Source organism: Cantharellus anzutake (genome assembly GCF_015039405.1).
Source record: "Cantharellus anzutake strain C23 chromosome Unknown EI90scaffold_104, whole genome shotgun sequence".
NCBI lineage: Eukaryota > Fungi > Basidiomycota > Agaricomycetes > Cantharellales > Hydnaceae > Cantharellus > Cantharellus anzutake.
The window spans coordinates 103,247-120,454 of NW_024067054.1; the positions used below are offsets into that span (position 1 = coordinate 103,247).

At 46.8% G+C, this 17,208-nt stretch overlaps 6 protein-coding genes across 6 annotated transcripts; 2 read left to right on the forward strand and 4 right to left on the reverse strand.

Moving 5' to 3' along the window:
* Positions 1-236: 236 nt before the first annotated feature.
* Positions 237-1,568, forward strand: EI90DRAFT_3167744 (P-loop containing nucleoside triphosphate hydrolase protein; the record flags this gene model as incomplete). Its single annotated transcript, XM_039066302.1, has 1 exon — positions 237-1,568. The coding sequence occupies one exon, from the start codon at positions 237-239 to the stop codon at positions 1,566-1,568; it is 1,332 nt and encodes a 443-aa protein (XP_038909612.1).
* A 5,228-nt stretch (positions 1,569-6,796) lies between these two features.
* EI90DRAFT_3133537 (uncharacterized protein) lies at positions 6,797-8,039 on the reverse strand (the record flags this gene model as incomplete). Its single annotated transcript, XM_039064574.1, has 4 exons — positions 6,797-7,044; positions 7,095-7,399; positions 7,442-7,511; positions 7,574-8,039. 4 exons carry the CDS (start codon positions 8,037-8,039, stop codon positions 6,797-6,799), a joined length of 1,089 nt encoding a protein of 362 aa, XP_038909613.1.
* Positions 8,040-8,425: 386 nt separating this feature from the next.
* On the reverse strand, positions 8,426-8,775 carry EI90DRAFT_2942635 (uncharacterized protein; the record flags this gene model as incomplete). The annotated part of the gene is made up of 2 exons (XM_039055276.1): positions 8,426-8,533; positions 8,584-8,775. Coding segments are annotated over 2 exons (300 nt in total), but the record flags the coding sequence as incomplete, so codon positions are not given.
* A 132-nt stretch (positions 8,776-8,907) lies between these two features.
* Positions 8,908-9,602, reverse strand: EI90DRAFT_3133538 (uncharacterized protein; the record flags this gene model as incomplete). The annotated part of the gene is made up of 3 exons (XM_039064575.1): positions 8,908-9,061; positions 9,116-9,507; positions 9,567-9,602. 3 exons carry the CDS (start codon positions 9,600-9,602, stop codon positions 8,908-8,910), a joined length of 582 nt encoding a protein of 193 aa, XP_038909615.1.
* A 462-nt stretch (positions 9,603-10,064) lies between these two features.
* EI90DRAFT_3133539 (uncharacterized protein) lies at positions 10,065-10,574 on the reverse strand (the record flags this gene model as incomplete). The annotated part of the gene is made up of 1 exon (XM_039064576.1): positions 10,065-10,574. The coding sequence occupies one exon, from the start codon at positions 10,572-10,574 to the stop codon at positions 10,065-10,067; it is 510 nt and encodes a 169-aa protein (XP_038909616.1).
* Positions 10,575-15,086: 4,512 nt separating this feature from the next.
* Positions 15,087-16,052, forward strand: EI90DRAFT_3158642 (uncharacterized protein; the record flags this gene model as incomplete). The annotated part of the gene is made up of 4 exons (XM_039066178.1): positions 15,087-15,192; positions 15,266-15,603; positions 15,656-15,907; positions 15,957-16,052. The coding sequence occupies 4 exons, from the start codon at positions 15,087-15,089 to the stop codon at positions 16,050-16,052; spliced, it is 792 nt and encodes a 263-aa protein (XP_038909617.1).
* Positions 16,053-17,208: the final 1,156 nt, after the last annotated feature.

Consider the following 17,208-nt stretch of genomic DNA (forward strand, 5'->3'; position numbering starts at 1 on the left):
GATTCAACTCCAGACCATCAGGTGAGACAGTTTCTGCATTGATTCAAGCATTATATTCACTATAATTCTAGGAACAAACACTCTTGAATCCTTCCACCAATCATCCTGACCCCACCCCCCCTAACCCTACCTCCCTTCATGATTCCATTTCGGCCCATGATACCCCACCCACTGAGATTCTTGCCAACACCCTTAGCAATGATTATGACAGTGACTCGCTGTCCAGACTGCAACACATGCTAAGGGACAGGAATGCCACCTTCACCTCTCCAGCCCAGTATCATGTATACAAGAAGCTATTGGAGCGGCAGACCCATTTGGTTAGTATCTCTGGCACTGGCTCTGGAAAAACTCTTCCCTTCCAACTTGCAATCTTAAGTTGGCCACCAGAAACTAGAGCAGTGATGGTGCTCCCTTACCAGGTCCTTCACAATGATATGAAAAGGAGGTTCAATGGGATTGGCATTTCTTGTGGCAAATGGCACTCAGGTAATCATAATCCCACAGAGAGGGTAATCACACTGTCGATTGAGTCATTCTCCTCACAAGCTTGTATTGGGTGGCTCAATGATCTGGCCAACTCTGGGAAGCTTGGTGCCATCATGTATGATGAGGCTCATGGGTTGGTGGAAGATTCCACATTCAGGGATGCTTATGACTGTAGCATCACCAAGCTTATGCAGCTTCAGAACTGTCCCATCTTATTCTGCTCTGCCACCCTACCTCCTCAATACATGCATGCCTTCTGGAATGTACTCAAGGCAGAGTTTAGGCCCCAAGACACTGTGCAGGTCATTAGGTCTCCCACCCAACGTCACAACATTTGCTATCAAGTTCTGGATTGCAAAGTGGGTCATCCACCACCCAGGACAGCTTACAAATTTGATGAGTGGCAGGAGAAGTGGGTTACTGTGACCATCAAATTTATCAGGGTAATTGCTAGCTTTTTGAATGTTGGTAAGGGTGAGAGGGGAGTAGTGTTCTTTGGGAGTGATGAGGATTGCAGGCTGTGGGCAGGTCACCTGCAGTGCCCCTACATTATTGGAGATGTGGATGTAGAGCAGAGGGTGGAGGGTTTTAGAAAGTGGAGGGAAGGACAAACAGCTCTCATCTGTCTTAACAAGGCAGGATTTTATGGGTTTGACTATCCTTCAATTCGCTTTGCTATCATGGTAGGGGCACCATGGTCCATGACAGAATTCATGCAGAGTTCTGGAAGGATAGGCAGGGATGGCGAATTTTCTTCATGCATCACACTCCTCCCCTCAGCAGCAAAGAAGCCATTTCCCCAAGCTGAGGAGTCATTTAGTGGAAAGAAGGCCATTGGACTCATGTTGCATGCATCAGGAGAGTGTCTCAGGTACTTCCAATCACATCACATGGATGGAAATCCAGTCACTTGCTCAGACTTGCAGAGGACCATGGAGAGGAGGGTTGCACCATGTTCTGCTTGCTTCCCCAAGCTCCATCTGAATGAGGATGAGGATGAGGATGAGGATGGGGACTTGGAATTCTGGGCAGAGCCTTGGGGTAAGTTTGCATATCCTTCACATGGCTATCTCACTTAAAACTTGCAGATTTCGATGAGGAGGAACGTACAGAAGGACGCTCCTCTGCTCCACACTCTCCTATCCCTAATTTCAATTCAGTCAATCCAGTTTCCCCACCACTCACACATGTTTCACTCCAGCACACATCAACATCCATGGATATCAACTCTAAACTGCAGCAGAAGAGAGCACTTGAGATCAAGAAAATACCTCAAAAATTGGAGAAAATCCTTCCTCAGTTGAAGGATCTCTGTCTGTGCTGCCTTGTAAAGGGGACAAGGGATGGAAGCCATCACACACATCAATGTAAACACTGGGTGAAACACAAACGGGGTGGGACTGAGGCATTTGCTTTTAAAAAGGCACACTTTTGTAACCAGGGTGATACTGGATACTGCTACACATGTCTTCTGAACCCAGATGCACCCCTACATGGTGTCAAGGTTCCTGGTCAGCCATGTTTATATGCAGGGATTGTTTTTGAGATTGTTTGGCTCACTGTTAGTGACACAGAGATGATGACCAGCATAGCAGATTATTTGAAGGACAGCAGGCTTAAGGAGGAGAAGTATTATGCCCCATGGCTGAAAAAGGGGTATGATGGAATGGACAAGAAGTGGAGAAATTGTGCTACTCAGCTAGTCCTATGGTTCCATGATACATATCTCAAATAATGTAGTATTTACATGACATAGGTGTACACTCCAAAAATACTGGACTTACTCCCAATCATTAATGTACAGTTCCACAGTCTTCCATATTTATTATACAGACCCTATGTTTTCATCAGAATATCTTGGCCCTGAGCAAGTGCCTGAGATGTAATGTTATAGGAACAGAGTCTCCCACAACCATGTTGACCAAAGATCCACTATAGCTGTCACAGATCCACCAGGAAGGCTGTCCATACACTTCCCAGTCAAGTTGTTGTGTGGAGCTTGAGCTTCTGGGTCATCTGTGTCAGAGACATACTGGAGGTGGAGCAGAGTTCCAGGGGTGTTGAAGGGACTCAGCTTCAGCAACTTGGAACAGAGCACTGCACCTGTTATGTTACTCATGTCCCTGGTGATGAAGGAACTGAGGCTACCAGGAGAGGGGGCCTGAAGGCCACCCCCTTACTACTTATGTAATGATGAAGGCATTAGCAAGGTTCAATTGCTCATCATGCAATTCTACTGGGTTTTTTACCAAAGCACCTTGTGCACATCTGTTGCTCAAGACTAATGGGACTGTAAGGAATGGATGGTAGAGCAGTGGTTACTTGTTTATTTCATATCCATCCACTTCCATCACCTCTGGCCATCCTGGACTGCCCCTGCTCCTTCATCTCCAACCTTGGAGCCACTAAATCCTGCAATCTCCTCCAACTTCCCCAATGGTCACCACCCACCCATTTCAATATATTACCTACACCAACCTAAGTATGGAACCCTGAAGGACTCCAGACAGCTCTGATGTCTGCAAGCACACCCCCACCTCCACTGGGTCATTTAGTTGCCTACCCTGCAAGTCCACCTTCAGACCAATCCCTCCATTCCACTTCTGGGTTATAACCCATTAACCCTGTAACCCAAATCATCAGTAGTACTCAGTCAGCTAACCCTTGACCCTGTTAGGTCAGCTCCATCCAGCCCCTGCCATTTATGGGCCCACCATCTAGACTCCCTCTGTATCTATAAATACATAACTTGTAGTTACCATACACCTTAGTGAACAAATCAACTAGAGTTAATCCCCCTCTTCTAGAAGTCCCCTCAGTCTGTAAATTAGGGCACCAATGTGATACTGGGCACAGTGCTCCTGGTAGAGTCACTGAGGCTGTAGCCCTCTGAACAAAGAGAGTTTTCATTTGTCCTGAATCCAGTCTCTGACACAGACTGTACCTTCAACATTTACACGTGACACCACCTCGAAAAGAGAGGGCTAACATCTAGAGATCAAAACTGTCATATCCCAGATCTTCCGCCTCCTTCCATCCTATCACTACACGACTCCTATGACCTCCACCAGTCCTCCCAATCTCTCCACTGCCTCCAGTCAACACCAATGACCCTAGGTGTCAAAAACCCTGAACAAGGGTAAAGTGCATGAGTCTGAATGCAGGCGGGGTTCAACTAGGGGATCCGAGAGTTCCGGTAGTGGACCATAGCTTCTCCAGGAAGCCCAGGTCTGCTGGGTGGTACAAGAGGCTCTAAGAAGGACATGGCCTCAGCGACTTGGAGGGAGCGCTGTGCCTCCATTACGTCTCAGTTAGTCCTTTTATTTCATGTGTCTGAGGTATCTTGTAGGAAGGGGTTGGGATTCACTCATAAAGGGACTTGGGGTAACTTTTAGTTGAGATTAGAACTGAGGTACAAAGGGTTCTAATCTACAGGTATATATAGAGGAAGAGAAGGACTTTAGTCAAAGTCTGTTAGATCGGGTGGATTCAGACGACTCCGGAATGGAATCGGAGACTTAGTGTGGAAGTGTCAGGGCACACCCGCCTGACCTGGGTCCACCCGGACCCACCCAGCCACACCACACCCGCTCCCCGCTGTCCATCCCTCTCTCTCCTCCTTCCTCCCTCTCTTCCCCTTTCTTTTCCCTCTTCCTTCTCCTTTCTTTATTTCATTCTTCTCATCTTCCTCTCCCTGTTTATTTCCTTCTATCTACATGGACCATCTTCCTTTGTATCGATGTACTATTGACCCGTCCGGCCCACACACCCCGGATGGCTTCCCTCTGGGTTTGTGAGACATCATTTAACGTCAAGAGTGAGGGGAGTTCGAAAATACTGTCAGGGCGTGGGAAAACGTTACCATGACTTGCCGTCGGCGACCGTTAAGGTCCGCTGCTTCGGCGTAACAGCCCGTCAAGGGTGGGGATGACAATCGCAGCGGAACAGGGTTTCGGCTTCAACGACTCGTTCGTGAGCGTTGCGCCTCGTACTTGACGTGGCCCCAATATTTCAGGAGGCAGGAGGTGCGACTGGGTCAGACAGAAGGTGCAGGGGGTAACCCTCGTTGATTTTCGAACTACAGTACGAGGTAGTGTACAACCAGTATTTAAGTATAACGGAATGAATGGAATTAAGTCACCAGATCTCACGGAGATTGTGGGTGGGGTTAAGAAGAAACGAAAACAAACAAAGAGTGTGGGAGAAGGATGGCCATGTACAGCCATCAAGAAAAACAAGCGTGATAAAGAAAGACTAGTAGGCCCGTGACGGGCCGTGGAAACAGGTAGTGGTGATGGGGAAGGGTGATGGGCTTGTTCAGGCGGCGTCAGGCGGGCAGCAGGGTTGACGGGGTCGAAGCGGGGGAGGGAGAAGGTGTGGGGAGTGATCACCTGACCGTGGGAATTGCCGGGTCGTGACACTCAGCTAAACCCATGTGTGTGTACAACTCTCAACATGTCCTATATATCGAGTCTTCTGGTGGTTCTCACCATGAGAACTCGAAGTCACGAGTTGAAGCCTTTCAACTTGTGTATCATCCATTGGAACCCATGTCCTACAGGACATTGTCACCCAGCTCTCCCTCCAGCACTCGATGGATGATGTCATACTATGATGTTCAGGATTGTGACTGCTCTGAGGTTCATATTCCCATGATGCTGGCATGCTTGTTACACAAGCGCCAAGTAGCTACCCATCAACCATCTAGTTTCTCCCTTGCCAGCTGTTGCACCTCACCACCATCAGTATGTTCCCTTTGGGAATGCCAAGTCACCAAAGGCCCCACTAGTCACTCCTTACTGGACACTCATGATAATAACCCACTACTGGTATGTTCATGGTACACTCCACTGAGGAGTGCCAAGTACCTGTGGCTGACCTATCTATCCTGGCATCTCCGACTACATGCAATCAAACCCTTAATAGCTCATTCCATCATGAATCACAATCGATGAGGATTTGATCATCTACTCTTATACACAACTGGGATCACCCATTGATTACACATTCTGTTAAGGTACAAATAAGATCTCACAATCATCTTCCAACTATAAGAATGGGTCAAGAGGGGAGAAGTTCTCCCCATCCTTGTAACAACCTCAACTGCTGAACCAAATACGTCACTCGTAACATTCTTTGAATTGTGTTGACTAGGGCTTTCCAACAATACCAAATTTGTCCAGATTGGTGGAGAATTGATGGATATATGGAGGAAATGGTGGAATACATGGGTGAAAGTTGCCCAATTTGGAAACTGATGGATGTGTGTGGTCAGGAAGGGCTTGGAAAAATCAGAAAAAAAAAAACATGTGCTTTCAGCCATTCTACTTGCTTCTCTTGCATTATTCACACTTCTATGGCTCCCCAGACTCTCAGTCACACACCCTCTGGACTTTTCTCACACATTCCTCATGCCTGTTAGAGAGTAGCAGTTGTGGACGATTCAGGAGTGGAATTGGAGACTTAGCAATCAAGGGGAGCGCTGTGCCATTGCTGTTTGTCCTGTTGGTCCTTAATTTCAGACATAGCAAGGAGGAAGTCTCTAGGGGCCATTAATTAACTCTATTCAATGTTAGACTGAGGGGCAATGAGTATGAAGCATGAGAAAAACAAAGGTGTCCAAATGGAGACAATGGGAAATATGGATGCAGGGCTACACCAAGGGTCAATGGTTGGACTCTATGGTGTATCCAAAAGGAGGTAAGGAGGGCAAGGCCCAGAGGGGCAGGAGGATGAGGGGAAGTGGGGTTGATGACTAACTGGCTCCATGGAAAGAAGCAGTAGTCCAAATAGGGGTGAGGGAGAAGTGCAAACTATACACTACAGATGGCGAAGGTGCTGAGGTAGGTCTGTGAGTGTTATAAAAATGGGGCCAATTGGCCCATTTCTATAGCATTCAGGTGCAGGAGGGGGCCATGACATTGAGAAGGTGTTACAGTTAATGTAACAGATTGACAAGCACACATGAGGAGGGCAGTGTCCCTGGACCTTTCCCCAGAAGGAGGCCGGAGGTAGAGAACCAGCAGAGGGACTGTGGCCTCAGTGACTTGGAGAGGAGTGCTGTGCCTGTCATATCAGTGCATACCCAATCCCAACCCGACTCCCGGACCTCCATCTTCACCACCTCCAGAGTCCTACCCTACCACTGTCTGTTCTGATATTCACCTTCAGTCCTGACACCACACCTGACACCACACCTCCTCTCACCCCTCATGCCACCTCCACTCCTCTGTCCTTCTCCTGCCCTATCTCCATCTGCTCCGATACTCACCTCGGACTGAACACCACTCCTCTCGCCACCCTCCTCCTACTCCTCCCACTCCTCCTCTTCCTCCTCACAACACCTCCACCCTTCTGTCACTCTCCTACCCTTCTCCCATCCACTCCGATACTCACCTTCAGACCTGGCCTGGGGGTCTGAATGTTCTAGGTTTGCAAGCAGGTAGTGTGTCGATGCACGCCACAGATTGATGCAAGGAAATGGTCCGTTCACGATTGTATCATGGCACTTGAGTAACAACTTGAGGCGTAGTTGCCATTGATATTTATAAAGAGCTGGAATCAATGTTAGTGTATTGGTGATTTGTGGGAATTGTAGGACATACGATGAATATCGTCTGTGGTCTGAATCATGGAGTCTACCGACTGGACGATCCAGGTGCACGCGTTGAGTTCCTCTCGAGCGAGCCTAAGCTTTTCTTCCTCAATACGAGCAAGCGACAGCACTGCTACTATGCCATGGCAAACCTGCTGATTGACGATAAAGGCAGGTGGTTTCTCATCCAGGTTCCAGTTGGAAACCCACAGGCTCTCCCACATGTTTGTCCACTGCTCATCACTGGGATCCATGTTAAGCAGTATTTTGACGTCCATTTTGGTGTGCTTCAAAGAATCCGGGAGCCAGGAGGGCCTATCGGAACGCTTGAGGCTGTCAACAAGCTCGTTATATCACGCGACCTGGTCAGAAATAACATGGGCACGGTCTTTTGCGCTATTGAACACTGAGACCATCTTCGAGTAGCCTATAAGTACCAGATAAGCCTTCAAGCACATCACCATTCACCTCAAACGGGGTTGTGCTTACCAACTTTTGTAACGAGTTGTCCTCCACACTGTTGCGAGCTTTGAATAGGGTTCATCTTGTCCTGGTACTTGGCTAAGCGGATAAGGATGGCATGTTTGTGGAATTGGGCCAGGATGTACTTCTCCATATAGTCCCTTTCTGTGCTAGACGGATTTTGGAGAGGTTTCAAATCGGACAGGCCAATTTGAGCTGTCAGATCTCGTAGGCGTTGTTGAGATTCATTGTGCAACAACCGTACATGCTGAGCGGCTTGGAAATGTTTGTCAAGATTGATAGGGCTGTGGGACAGTGTTCGCGCCAAGCTGATTCGGTCCAACTCCTTCTTTACAGCATCCAATGCTTCTGAATGTGCTTGTGCTGACCATTCGGCTTCGAGAAGTCTTGCAAACTTTTTCATTCCAGCTTGGTCATTGTCTAGACCATAACCAGCATAGGTCAATGTGAACATGGGATTGGAAACAGACATACAAGTTCGAACAGAGAGCTGCAAAGTCTTTTGCTCTTCCCACTGGGATCAAAGGAAAGGAGTTGTGAATCCCCTGTCACTCTCCAAATCTTTAAGAAGATCCATCAGAAGCACCTCCTCACGGAGAATGGCGGCCAGTTTGGACCTCGCCAATGAAGCAAGACGGTCTTGGCCACAGATCGCAATCTTCTTGATTTTGTGGTCAATAGTTGTGATTCGTTTAGCTGGCTATAGTTTGGGGAGAACCTTGGATAAGATAGGGTTGTCGAACAAACAGTGTTTGGCCTGGTGAGACTCACACTCATTATGCGTTCAGGCGCTATTGTATCAACAATTAAGGACCATAGCCGCTCATTTCCTTCCCCGTTTAACTTTCTGAACCCATTTCATTTCCAGGGGTGAAATGCAATTTGACAACAGAATTGATGTGCATAGGCATGGAAGACTGAAACAGCAATGCTCAATCTAGGAGTGATTTCGGGAATGAGATTGTACTTTGTTTGTATATCAAGAGGTTGTACCTGAATGCTACGCAAAGTCATACCTTGGCAATTGATCGATCGAGAACACATCCAACATCATACATTAATCCAATGGTGGCATTTGAGGGTAGTTGGCAGTTGAGTGCAAGGAGCATGGCAATTGAAAAGTGCTGCTGTTCACCTGGAGTGTGTACATCACAGAGGAAAAGGGGGATATCATGATGGCATACAGTTGCCATCAGACCCTTCGAACGGAATGTATCTGTTTTCGAGGCAGTCCGTTTTCCATGTTTTGTGGCTCTGTGTGATTCTTCACATTCATCAATAGCACCATCCGGTACAAGGGATGAGGGACGAGATTCTTCCGAACAACCTCTAGATGCAGCTCATGCATCAGAGACATGGAGGGCAGCTTCCTCAATTTCGGCATCGGTGAGGAATGTACAGGTTTCATTCCAGGGAAGGACCATGTCTCCTCCAACGAACATGTACTGCCTATGTTGCATATTACCATCCATAGCGACGATGACATCAGGACATCTAGGGAAACACTTAGTATACCTGTTCTCGGAGGACATCCATGAGAAGACTAACTCGTTGGCTGAACTACCCCATATCAAACCTCCAAAACATTGGGGGCATCTCACACGGAGGTATGGGCTGGCAGTGGTGTCAGATGGGTTGCGAATGAGCCTTGCTCGCTCAGGGACCATTGATGGAAGGTCCTGTGACGTCTTTGTGAAGGTTGGGATGCCATAGTCAACAGATACCATGCCATGGGACGTAGCAACCAAAGGATCTCCATTGTGAGCAGGAACGGTGTGGATGGACCTGGCAGACTTGGCCAGCGTGGAACGCCATAGTGGTGCATCGGGCACCGCAGGGGATGAGGGATGGAGGAATTCTCTCTCCATTTCAACGTCTACTAAATCACGTAAGGCCTGGAACCAAGTGATCACCTCACTAAACGACTGGAGAAAAGGGTCCTATATGAATGCCAGATCATGAATGTGCCAATTACTGACAAATAACAAATGAATCTCACGTTGTGGGTGAACTCATAGCCATTCTCTTGTAACATGGAAACAAAGCGGCATGAAAGGAGGCAGCTGGGGTATACGAGTCCACATGTAAGGCTGAATACAGCGAAAGGACATCGAAATGGAAGGCAACTTGAGGCATTACAGGTGACCCCGGAAAGTAGCCAGACTGGATGATGCTAAGTGGGAGAGTATTAGACGGACATTCACAATATTTGAATGTCCGCCGCATGGCACCTATTGTTTGTTGAGCCAGATCAGAATGGAAACATACCTGAGAACGCGATCATCATGAGCAAATGAAACCAGGGAGATGCATTGCAGTGAGAGCACAGCGATACTGCCGGTGTTTGTAGCTTTCCATTTCTGTCAAATGACGTCTCGCTGGGGGTGGCAAGGGGTATGCATCCTGCCTTCTTTGCCTCTACTTCTAGATAGATTTCCAGTGTGTTGTGTATTATATCGCGGCGCCAATGGAGCCATGCAGCTTGCTTTTGCGGATTTCATAATGCTCTCTTGGCCCATTTTTGGGAAGCTGACCGCGAAGGTGTAGGGGGCAAGGCAGAGTCTGGGTTTGAAAGAGCGGGTTCTGCGATACCTTCCAGCCAACCTTGAGGTGATGCCTCCCATTTCGGTGATTCCTTTTTTAGAGCCGGCATTGAAGGGGGAGTCGAAACATTGCTGGCATCTGTTGATATTGCATTTCCTACATGATCGTGGCGATTTGGCACTGGCCACCAATCTCTAGATGCGATTCCAGGCCCCCAGCGTTGGGTCATCACGGTGCCGCTGGCGTTTGCTATCTCGACGCATTGCGATGGCTGGGGAATGGGGACTTCATCGGTTGGAACGCGCTCATGTCCTTTCTTTTTGGACATTGAGGGTTTGGATTCAGGTGCAGACTGGCCACCAAGGAGATCCACATATTTTTTGGGTTTGCTTAAATTATATGGGTGATACTTTTTTACAGGAGAGGTAGTAAGGCGAGGAATTACAGGCTTATGCCTCAGCATGGTATGTAGCCGTTAAGAGATAGGGTGAACGGAAAAGAACAGGACAGGCTCTTCTCAACAAGTATGCAGCAGTTGCGCAGCTAGTCTAAGATATACTCAGTCAGCTGCACATTCAGTCAGTGTGTGTAGCTGTGGCGCATACCAATAGGCAAACAGGGCAATTGGTGGGCAGTGGAGCAGTGGTATGGCGCTGGAACTATCAAATATGCAGTGGGGCACACATCGGTTGGATGGGAGCCCCAGTCGAATTGTACCATTTCTCTCAGCACTTGGGCGCCAGATGGGGTGCGTGTAGTATCCAGATGAAATGCGAATACGGGCTCGCTAAGACGGACTGGATAAAGGGTGGCGCGCAACACAGGGTAGAGGGTGGCAAGGAATTTAATGAGATTGTGTCAGGGACAGCTCCGAAAGCAGCGAGGTCCCGGCGTGCAGGACTCGGTGGGGTGAATAGCGGCTGTGCATAGTGGCGATCCCGTCGTGGGGTGAGCGTCCCCGACCACTTAGTCTGAAGTGGAAATGTGAGTTATCATTAAAGGGGAAGGCTATACTACTTGCCTGAAGTGGAAATGTGAGAAGAAGACTACTTTTGGTTCCCACTCCAGCTGTTATTATATACATGCGGGATCGATCATGTGGGGTGCGCCACGTCACCCTTGCACACAGCCATGGCTCTCTGGGTGCCTCCGTGGGAGATCCTGAGAGGGCCTGCTGTGGGTGCAGGGCGAGTGCGGCGGCAGTGGCGGCGATGTAGGGGTGGTAAGATACAGGAGGGGAAATGGGCATGCGCGCTGGTGATACATTGAGCAGCGGGAAAGGTGGTCCATGTAAGAGAAAGAAAGAAAGAAAGAAAGAAAGAAAGAGAGGGAGAGGGAGAGGAGGGGGGAGCGGTGCAGAGCAGGGAAGTGGAGCAGGGATCGGGTGGGGCGTGTCAGGGGATGCCCTGACAGATTGTTAGCCCTCAATGACGGGGAGAGAGGGGCATAGCGTTGGAACTACTCTTATAAAGGTATTTGCTACGGGGTATGGAGTACACGGGGTAGGCCGGTGGCGAGCGCACAGTGTTCTTGTCTAATTGCACTGCCATTTCTCAAGTCGCTCAAGCACAGGGTTTCAGGCATGTGGTGCACAAGTGTTGAATGTGAATACGAGTCCACTAACACGGATTGGATGGCACAATTGGTGGGTGCAGAAGGTCGAGGGTGGCAGAAGGGTAAGGTTGAGGTTCGTGTCTGATCGCACCGTTTGGCACATCATGTAAGCGCCGCTTGGTGTGCGAGTGATGTCCAGAAAGCCAAACCTGAGTACGAGACCATGAATAAGGATTGGGCGAATCAACAGTACACAATCCGGGGCAGGGACAATGTCCACTGAGTGAGATTGTTAGTGCCGTTTGATGTTAAAAGACGATGCGCAAAATGTTTGCTGCGGTGCCAGGAATGCCTAACCACAGGCAGTGAGACTTGCGGGCCCGTACACGAGTAACACTGAACTAGAAGTTTGGATATCGGCGCATGATGTAATGCACCGTTTGGGTAGAAGAGCTGATTGGGGGGGGTATGAATGTCGAGTGTACTACGCAGGATTAGAACGGGAGGTTGGCGTTGCAGGGGGTGGGCAAGAAGACCAAGATGACCATGAGTGCCAGTGGTGTTGAATACAACCTCTGGCCCTCGTCAGTCAAATATCTTCACGGTAACTATGATTCACTAGTGATGCGCGAAGCACCTCTAGTCGTCTGTGGTTAAAGATGAAGAGAAGAGCCCTCAATGATATCTAGAAAGTTTTTGTTAGCTGCAATGCCAAGAGCAAACAGGGAGAACACTAACCGGAAATAGAGTTTTCTATGAGCGCAGAGATGGCCGACAGGGCTGGAAAGGATTGTGCGTGGCAACCCTGAGCTGTGGAATGGAGTACAACGTTTACATGGCATGATGTCAAGGCTGGGTGGGATCAATAGATTTTGGGCACTTACGGGATGTGTGGACGTAGAGCTGTGATCAGAGGTTCAACTTGTACCCATATGGCTGTAGTAATATAAAGGATCATGTGTGGCAACCTTGAGCTGTGGAACAGTGGATGGTAAAGCTGGGTGGGATCGACAGATTTTGTGGGCGCTGTAGGAGAAATAACGGTCACACTATGGAAACCCATTATGGAAATATGCCAGATAAATCACAAAACCTCATACGACAAGTAGATATGAGAGAATAGAAGGACCTGAATTTTAACGAATTTTTACGAATTTTTACGAATTATTATGACTATACGCGATAAATCAAAAGAAAGAAAAATAGCAAAAATACTTCAAGCTTACCATCAAAGAGACGGAATTCTCGGGGGAATTTATAGCAAATATTAAACCAAGAATTAGGACAATTGACTAAGATTTGACTATAAAAACAATCAGAGAACCTCCATGGAAACTACTTTCCCACGTCCACACACGTAGCCAAGGATGGAAGTACCACAGAACAAGGATTCCTCAGGAACTAATGCAAAATTCAAAGTCGTGTTTATAATAGGAAATGTAGATGTCTCCCAAACGGACCCAATGAAAGTAATTACAGGGGAAACTACCCATAAACGACGGAGATATGACTAAAACTCCTGCAAAATGAGGACAACATCTAAAAGGCAAGCACAAAGATTAACCAGTAACGACCGAGACAAGCTTGATGGCCCATCAGAAAGAAAGGGATCTAATCTTAATCCTCCCAAATTTTCATAATAAAAGGATCATGCATTAATGTGATATCCAATAACGGGAATAGTGACATCAAAAGTCCGAGCTCAGGGAAAAGACGATGTTTGCATAGGATCCATAATTAAAACATACAACGAAATTTACACGGAAATTATGAAAAATGGGGAACTATAGTTATGCAAATTTTCAGCCCAAACGGTCCAGCCGTTGTGAAGTTATACCCATGACGGGAATATAGAAATCCACATCATGTGTAATGACACGTGAGGGTGGCAATGCGCAGGGAACCGGCCGTCGGAACCAAGATCCGCACTTTGGCAGATCACAAAGACCAATTTCCATCCAAATAAGGAAGAGCCCGGTCAAAACAAAGCACAGAAAGTGCAAAACAACGTTAGATCATGAGGGAAAAATCTGAAATAAACCACAGAAGCCCATATGAAAGAAATAAACACCCGCGCATATCATAAATCCCAAACAATTAAACGGAAATGGCACCCGCATACAAACGACTATGGGAACGATGCATGTGATTACCGAATGTGCATGTGAACTTTTGCTAACTCAACGAATACCAGGAAATAGGACACAACCTTAGTACCATTGGAAAGGTGGGAATAAATGAAAATTTATGATACCAAGAACGTGAGAAAACATCCAGAAATGAATGAGATACAAGGACATGAAGTTAGAAACCTGAAAACGCGCGGGAAAACAGCTTCAAGAGGTCCAGAGTCCTAAATAAAATACATAAAAATATGATATCTTCAAGGACGACCTACTATAACAACGAACAATACATATGGAGGATTAGGATGTGATAATACAAAGGGGAATCAGGGAATATGAACAAAATTCACAAAAACCACTAAACTACGATGGACCATGGCAGGAATTTTAGGGAACAATATTCTAATGAGGTGGAGAGCTATAACACATTCGTTTGAGTAATTCTTGACTACTAGCAACTTTTTCTTTCAGTTTTAAACCTGAATAATTCACTCATTTACCATTTCAGTCTCATTTTCACTAAATGTCACTAAATAAAAATGGAATAAATCAGCTGAAGGTCTCAGCACAGCCGTACGCATAGTAATGCGAAGTTTGAATTCAGAATCATCGAGTCATAGTAAATTTAATGGTATATATAGGGAATTTGAAATAGGTAACTGCGACAAATGCACAGTGCAGCCAAGTTCTAATTAACCATTAAAATAGCTTAGGCAAGGGAGGACAATAAGGATTTTAGGTGCAGTCTGACCGCAGTAGAACCGCAGTTCAGCACAGCAAAAGCACAGTAGAACTATAGCGTGAAAATTTCATTTTTTATTCAGTTTGAGAAAAATACACTGTAAATAAATCCTGTAAATAGAAGGTAGAGCATGAAAAAGGAAGGCGACCCAAGGAGTATAAAAGGGAGACCCTTTCTGCGACTTTTCGCCCCCCTTAGAGAAGTAAGAAAATAGAGTATTATTTTTCTCAAGCATTTCTGGTTGTCACTCCAGCGCGAAAAAGTGATATACAGTTAAGATTGCCACTGTAGTAAAAGGCAGCAATTAAGGAGAGAAATATTAAGTAAATATTTCAACAGGAGAGCTGGTTAACACTCCAGATTTCAAAGTGTAAAGAAAAACAGTTATCTTGCTACTGTTAAAACAAGCAATAAAATAAGACAAAAATAAAACAAACCCAAGGGACACTCCAGACACCATCCAAATACATTAACTGAATAGAATCTTTGAAACTTCACTAAGTAGAAGATTGAATTCAAGTTAAATTCCAAATTAAAACATGCACCGAGTGCCATGGAGTATTCCTCCTTCCGCCTTCCCCCCCCTGGTTCCACAACTCTATCCTCAGGAACACACGGCATAGACCCTGAAGACGATGCTGTAGTCACAAATGAACTAAGTGAGCCCAGAGCAGGATGACAACGACAATATTGATGATATCGAGCCCTCTACTGACAGTGGCAGTGGCCCAGGCGATACTCTCGAACCTGAGATACCCGTAAACCATTCAGATGGTGAACCAGAGATACGACTCAATGAGACAATGGACCCCATTGACAATCCTGATCCACCCACTGAACCTCTTACGGACTTGGTTCCTCCTCATAGATTGAGAGGTGCAGATAGTCCTGGCTGCAACAAAAGTATTGAGGAGAAGTTCTGGAATGAGAACCCCTGTCCCCAAAGTCTTCCTCCAATTACAACAATCTTCGATGCCATCCGTTCACCCACCCAGTCCATCCAACAACAAAAGCCAACCAAAATTTGGAAGGAAATAATGGAGTTGCTTCTGCCTCAAGACGCTGGAAAAGTAAGAATCCTCCCAGGCTCCCCAGTGACTCATGCCACTGATATCTCATTAGATAGTGAATGAGAGCAAAACAAGACATAAAGCAAGATATTACAAACATATTGCGATCTTCCCTGATGCATTACCGACAGTCAATCGCCAGTGGCTGATACATGGAGCAATAATCGATGCCTACATTGAGATGCTGCAAGACCTTACAGACGAAAAGCTATGGGAAATCCTCAAGACTACTTGCCCCTGTGTGATCATGTTTCCTACTCAGTGTGAAGGAATGAGGCATTGTATGGCAGTTCACCTGTTGGATGTATGTGGGAATGCTTACACCGATGGACCCTGTACTAACCAACCTTCAGCGAGCCACAAAGAAGGTCCAAACTGATTTGATGCAAGCGCTGGGACAATTCCATGCTACTCAAGGAAGTGCAGTCACTGGCTGCTTGGCATTGTAAACTTCGAACAACAAGAGCTGCACTATCTTGACAGCATGCCTCTCCAGCAAAACGCTCATATAGGCCTTCATGGTCCACAGTGGGTGTTTACAGTGTGTTCCCAAACTCTAGCCCGCATCTCAGTGTCAATGATACCTCTTTCATCAGATACTTCAGGGACTTGTCAGAGACTGGATTGCTGTCAGAAGACTGGATTATTGTCGGAGTCGGAAATTGTGGCAGAGGTCTGTTGGAGCGCGCACGTGCGGATATGTGGGCGGAAATATGCGGCACGTCCAGAAGCGCTGTCCAAGGTTAGCAGAGTGGGATCGCAGCCTCAGCGACTCAGGTGGAGCACTGTGCCTTGAGCTTGATGTTTGGGGGAGATCCCATATTTACAGACTGACACTCACAGCGGACTTCAAACAAGACTTGCAGGTGGAGCGGACCTGTAGGAGGAGTGCAGACTCCACAAGCACGGACTCAGAGGGGGGGAAGCCCCCTTTGCAGAAGGAGAGACTCAGACCAGACAGGGGGGGTACTCTAGTTGATTTCAGACTGAGGTCCCTGAAAGTATTTACAAAGTATAAGTAGGTAAGGGAAATCAAAAGAGGGACCGGTTGGTCTGGTGTGGAAATAAGTGGAAATGAGTGGGGACTTGTCAAACTAAACCAAGGACAAGAACCTGGGAAATGGGAAGCAAGGAATGAATAAGGTCAAAGCGGATCAAGTACCAATATTGACAGATTCAATGAATGAATAGGAAAGTGCAATAGCACACGGATCAAATGCCAATATTGGGGTGAACATAATAGGCACTCGGCAAGGAATGAATGTTATGTTGCCAAGTGACAAAAATGGCCAGAGGACAAAAGCAGAGGTCAGCGCTGAAGGAGAGAACGAAGGAAGGTCAGTTGGGAGGTTCAAACGAGACCACCACCAAGCTGTTCCCTGGTTCTTTAGTTAGGATGGGGAAGTGTACTAGTGTTATTTATTGTAAATAAAGTACCAATCCGAGTGTTTTGGCTAATTCTATTTTTATGGGTTAGTTTTAAAGTTCCTGGGAATTGACTTACAGATAAACCGAGCCCTGCGGAGCTGTTTCTTTATTGAAATTTATTAATTTGTCTAGGTGTAATTCTGTGTAGCGTTGTTTAATTTGGATTTAAACTTGAAT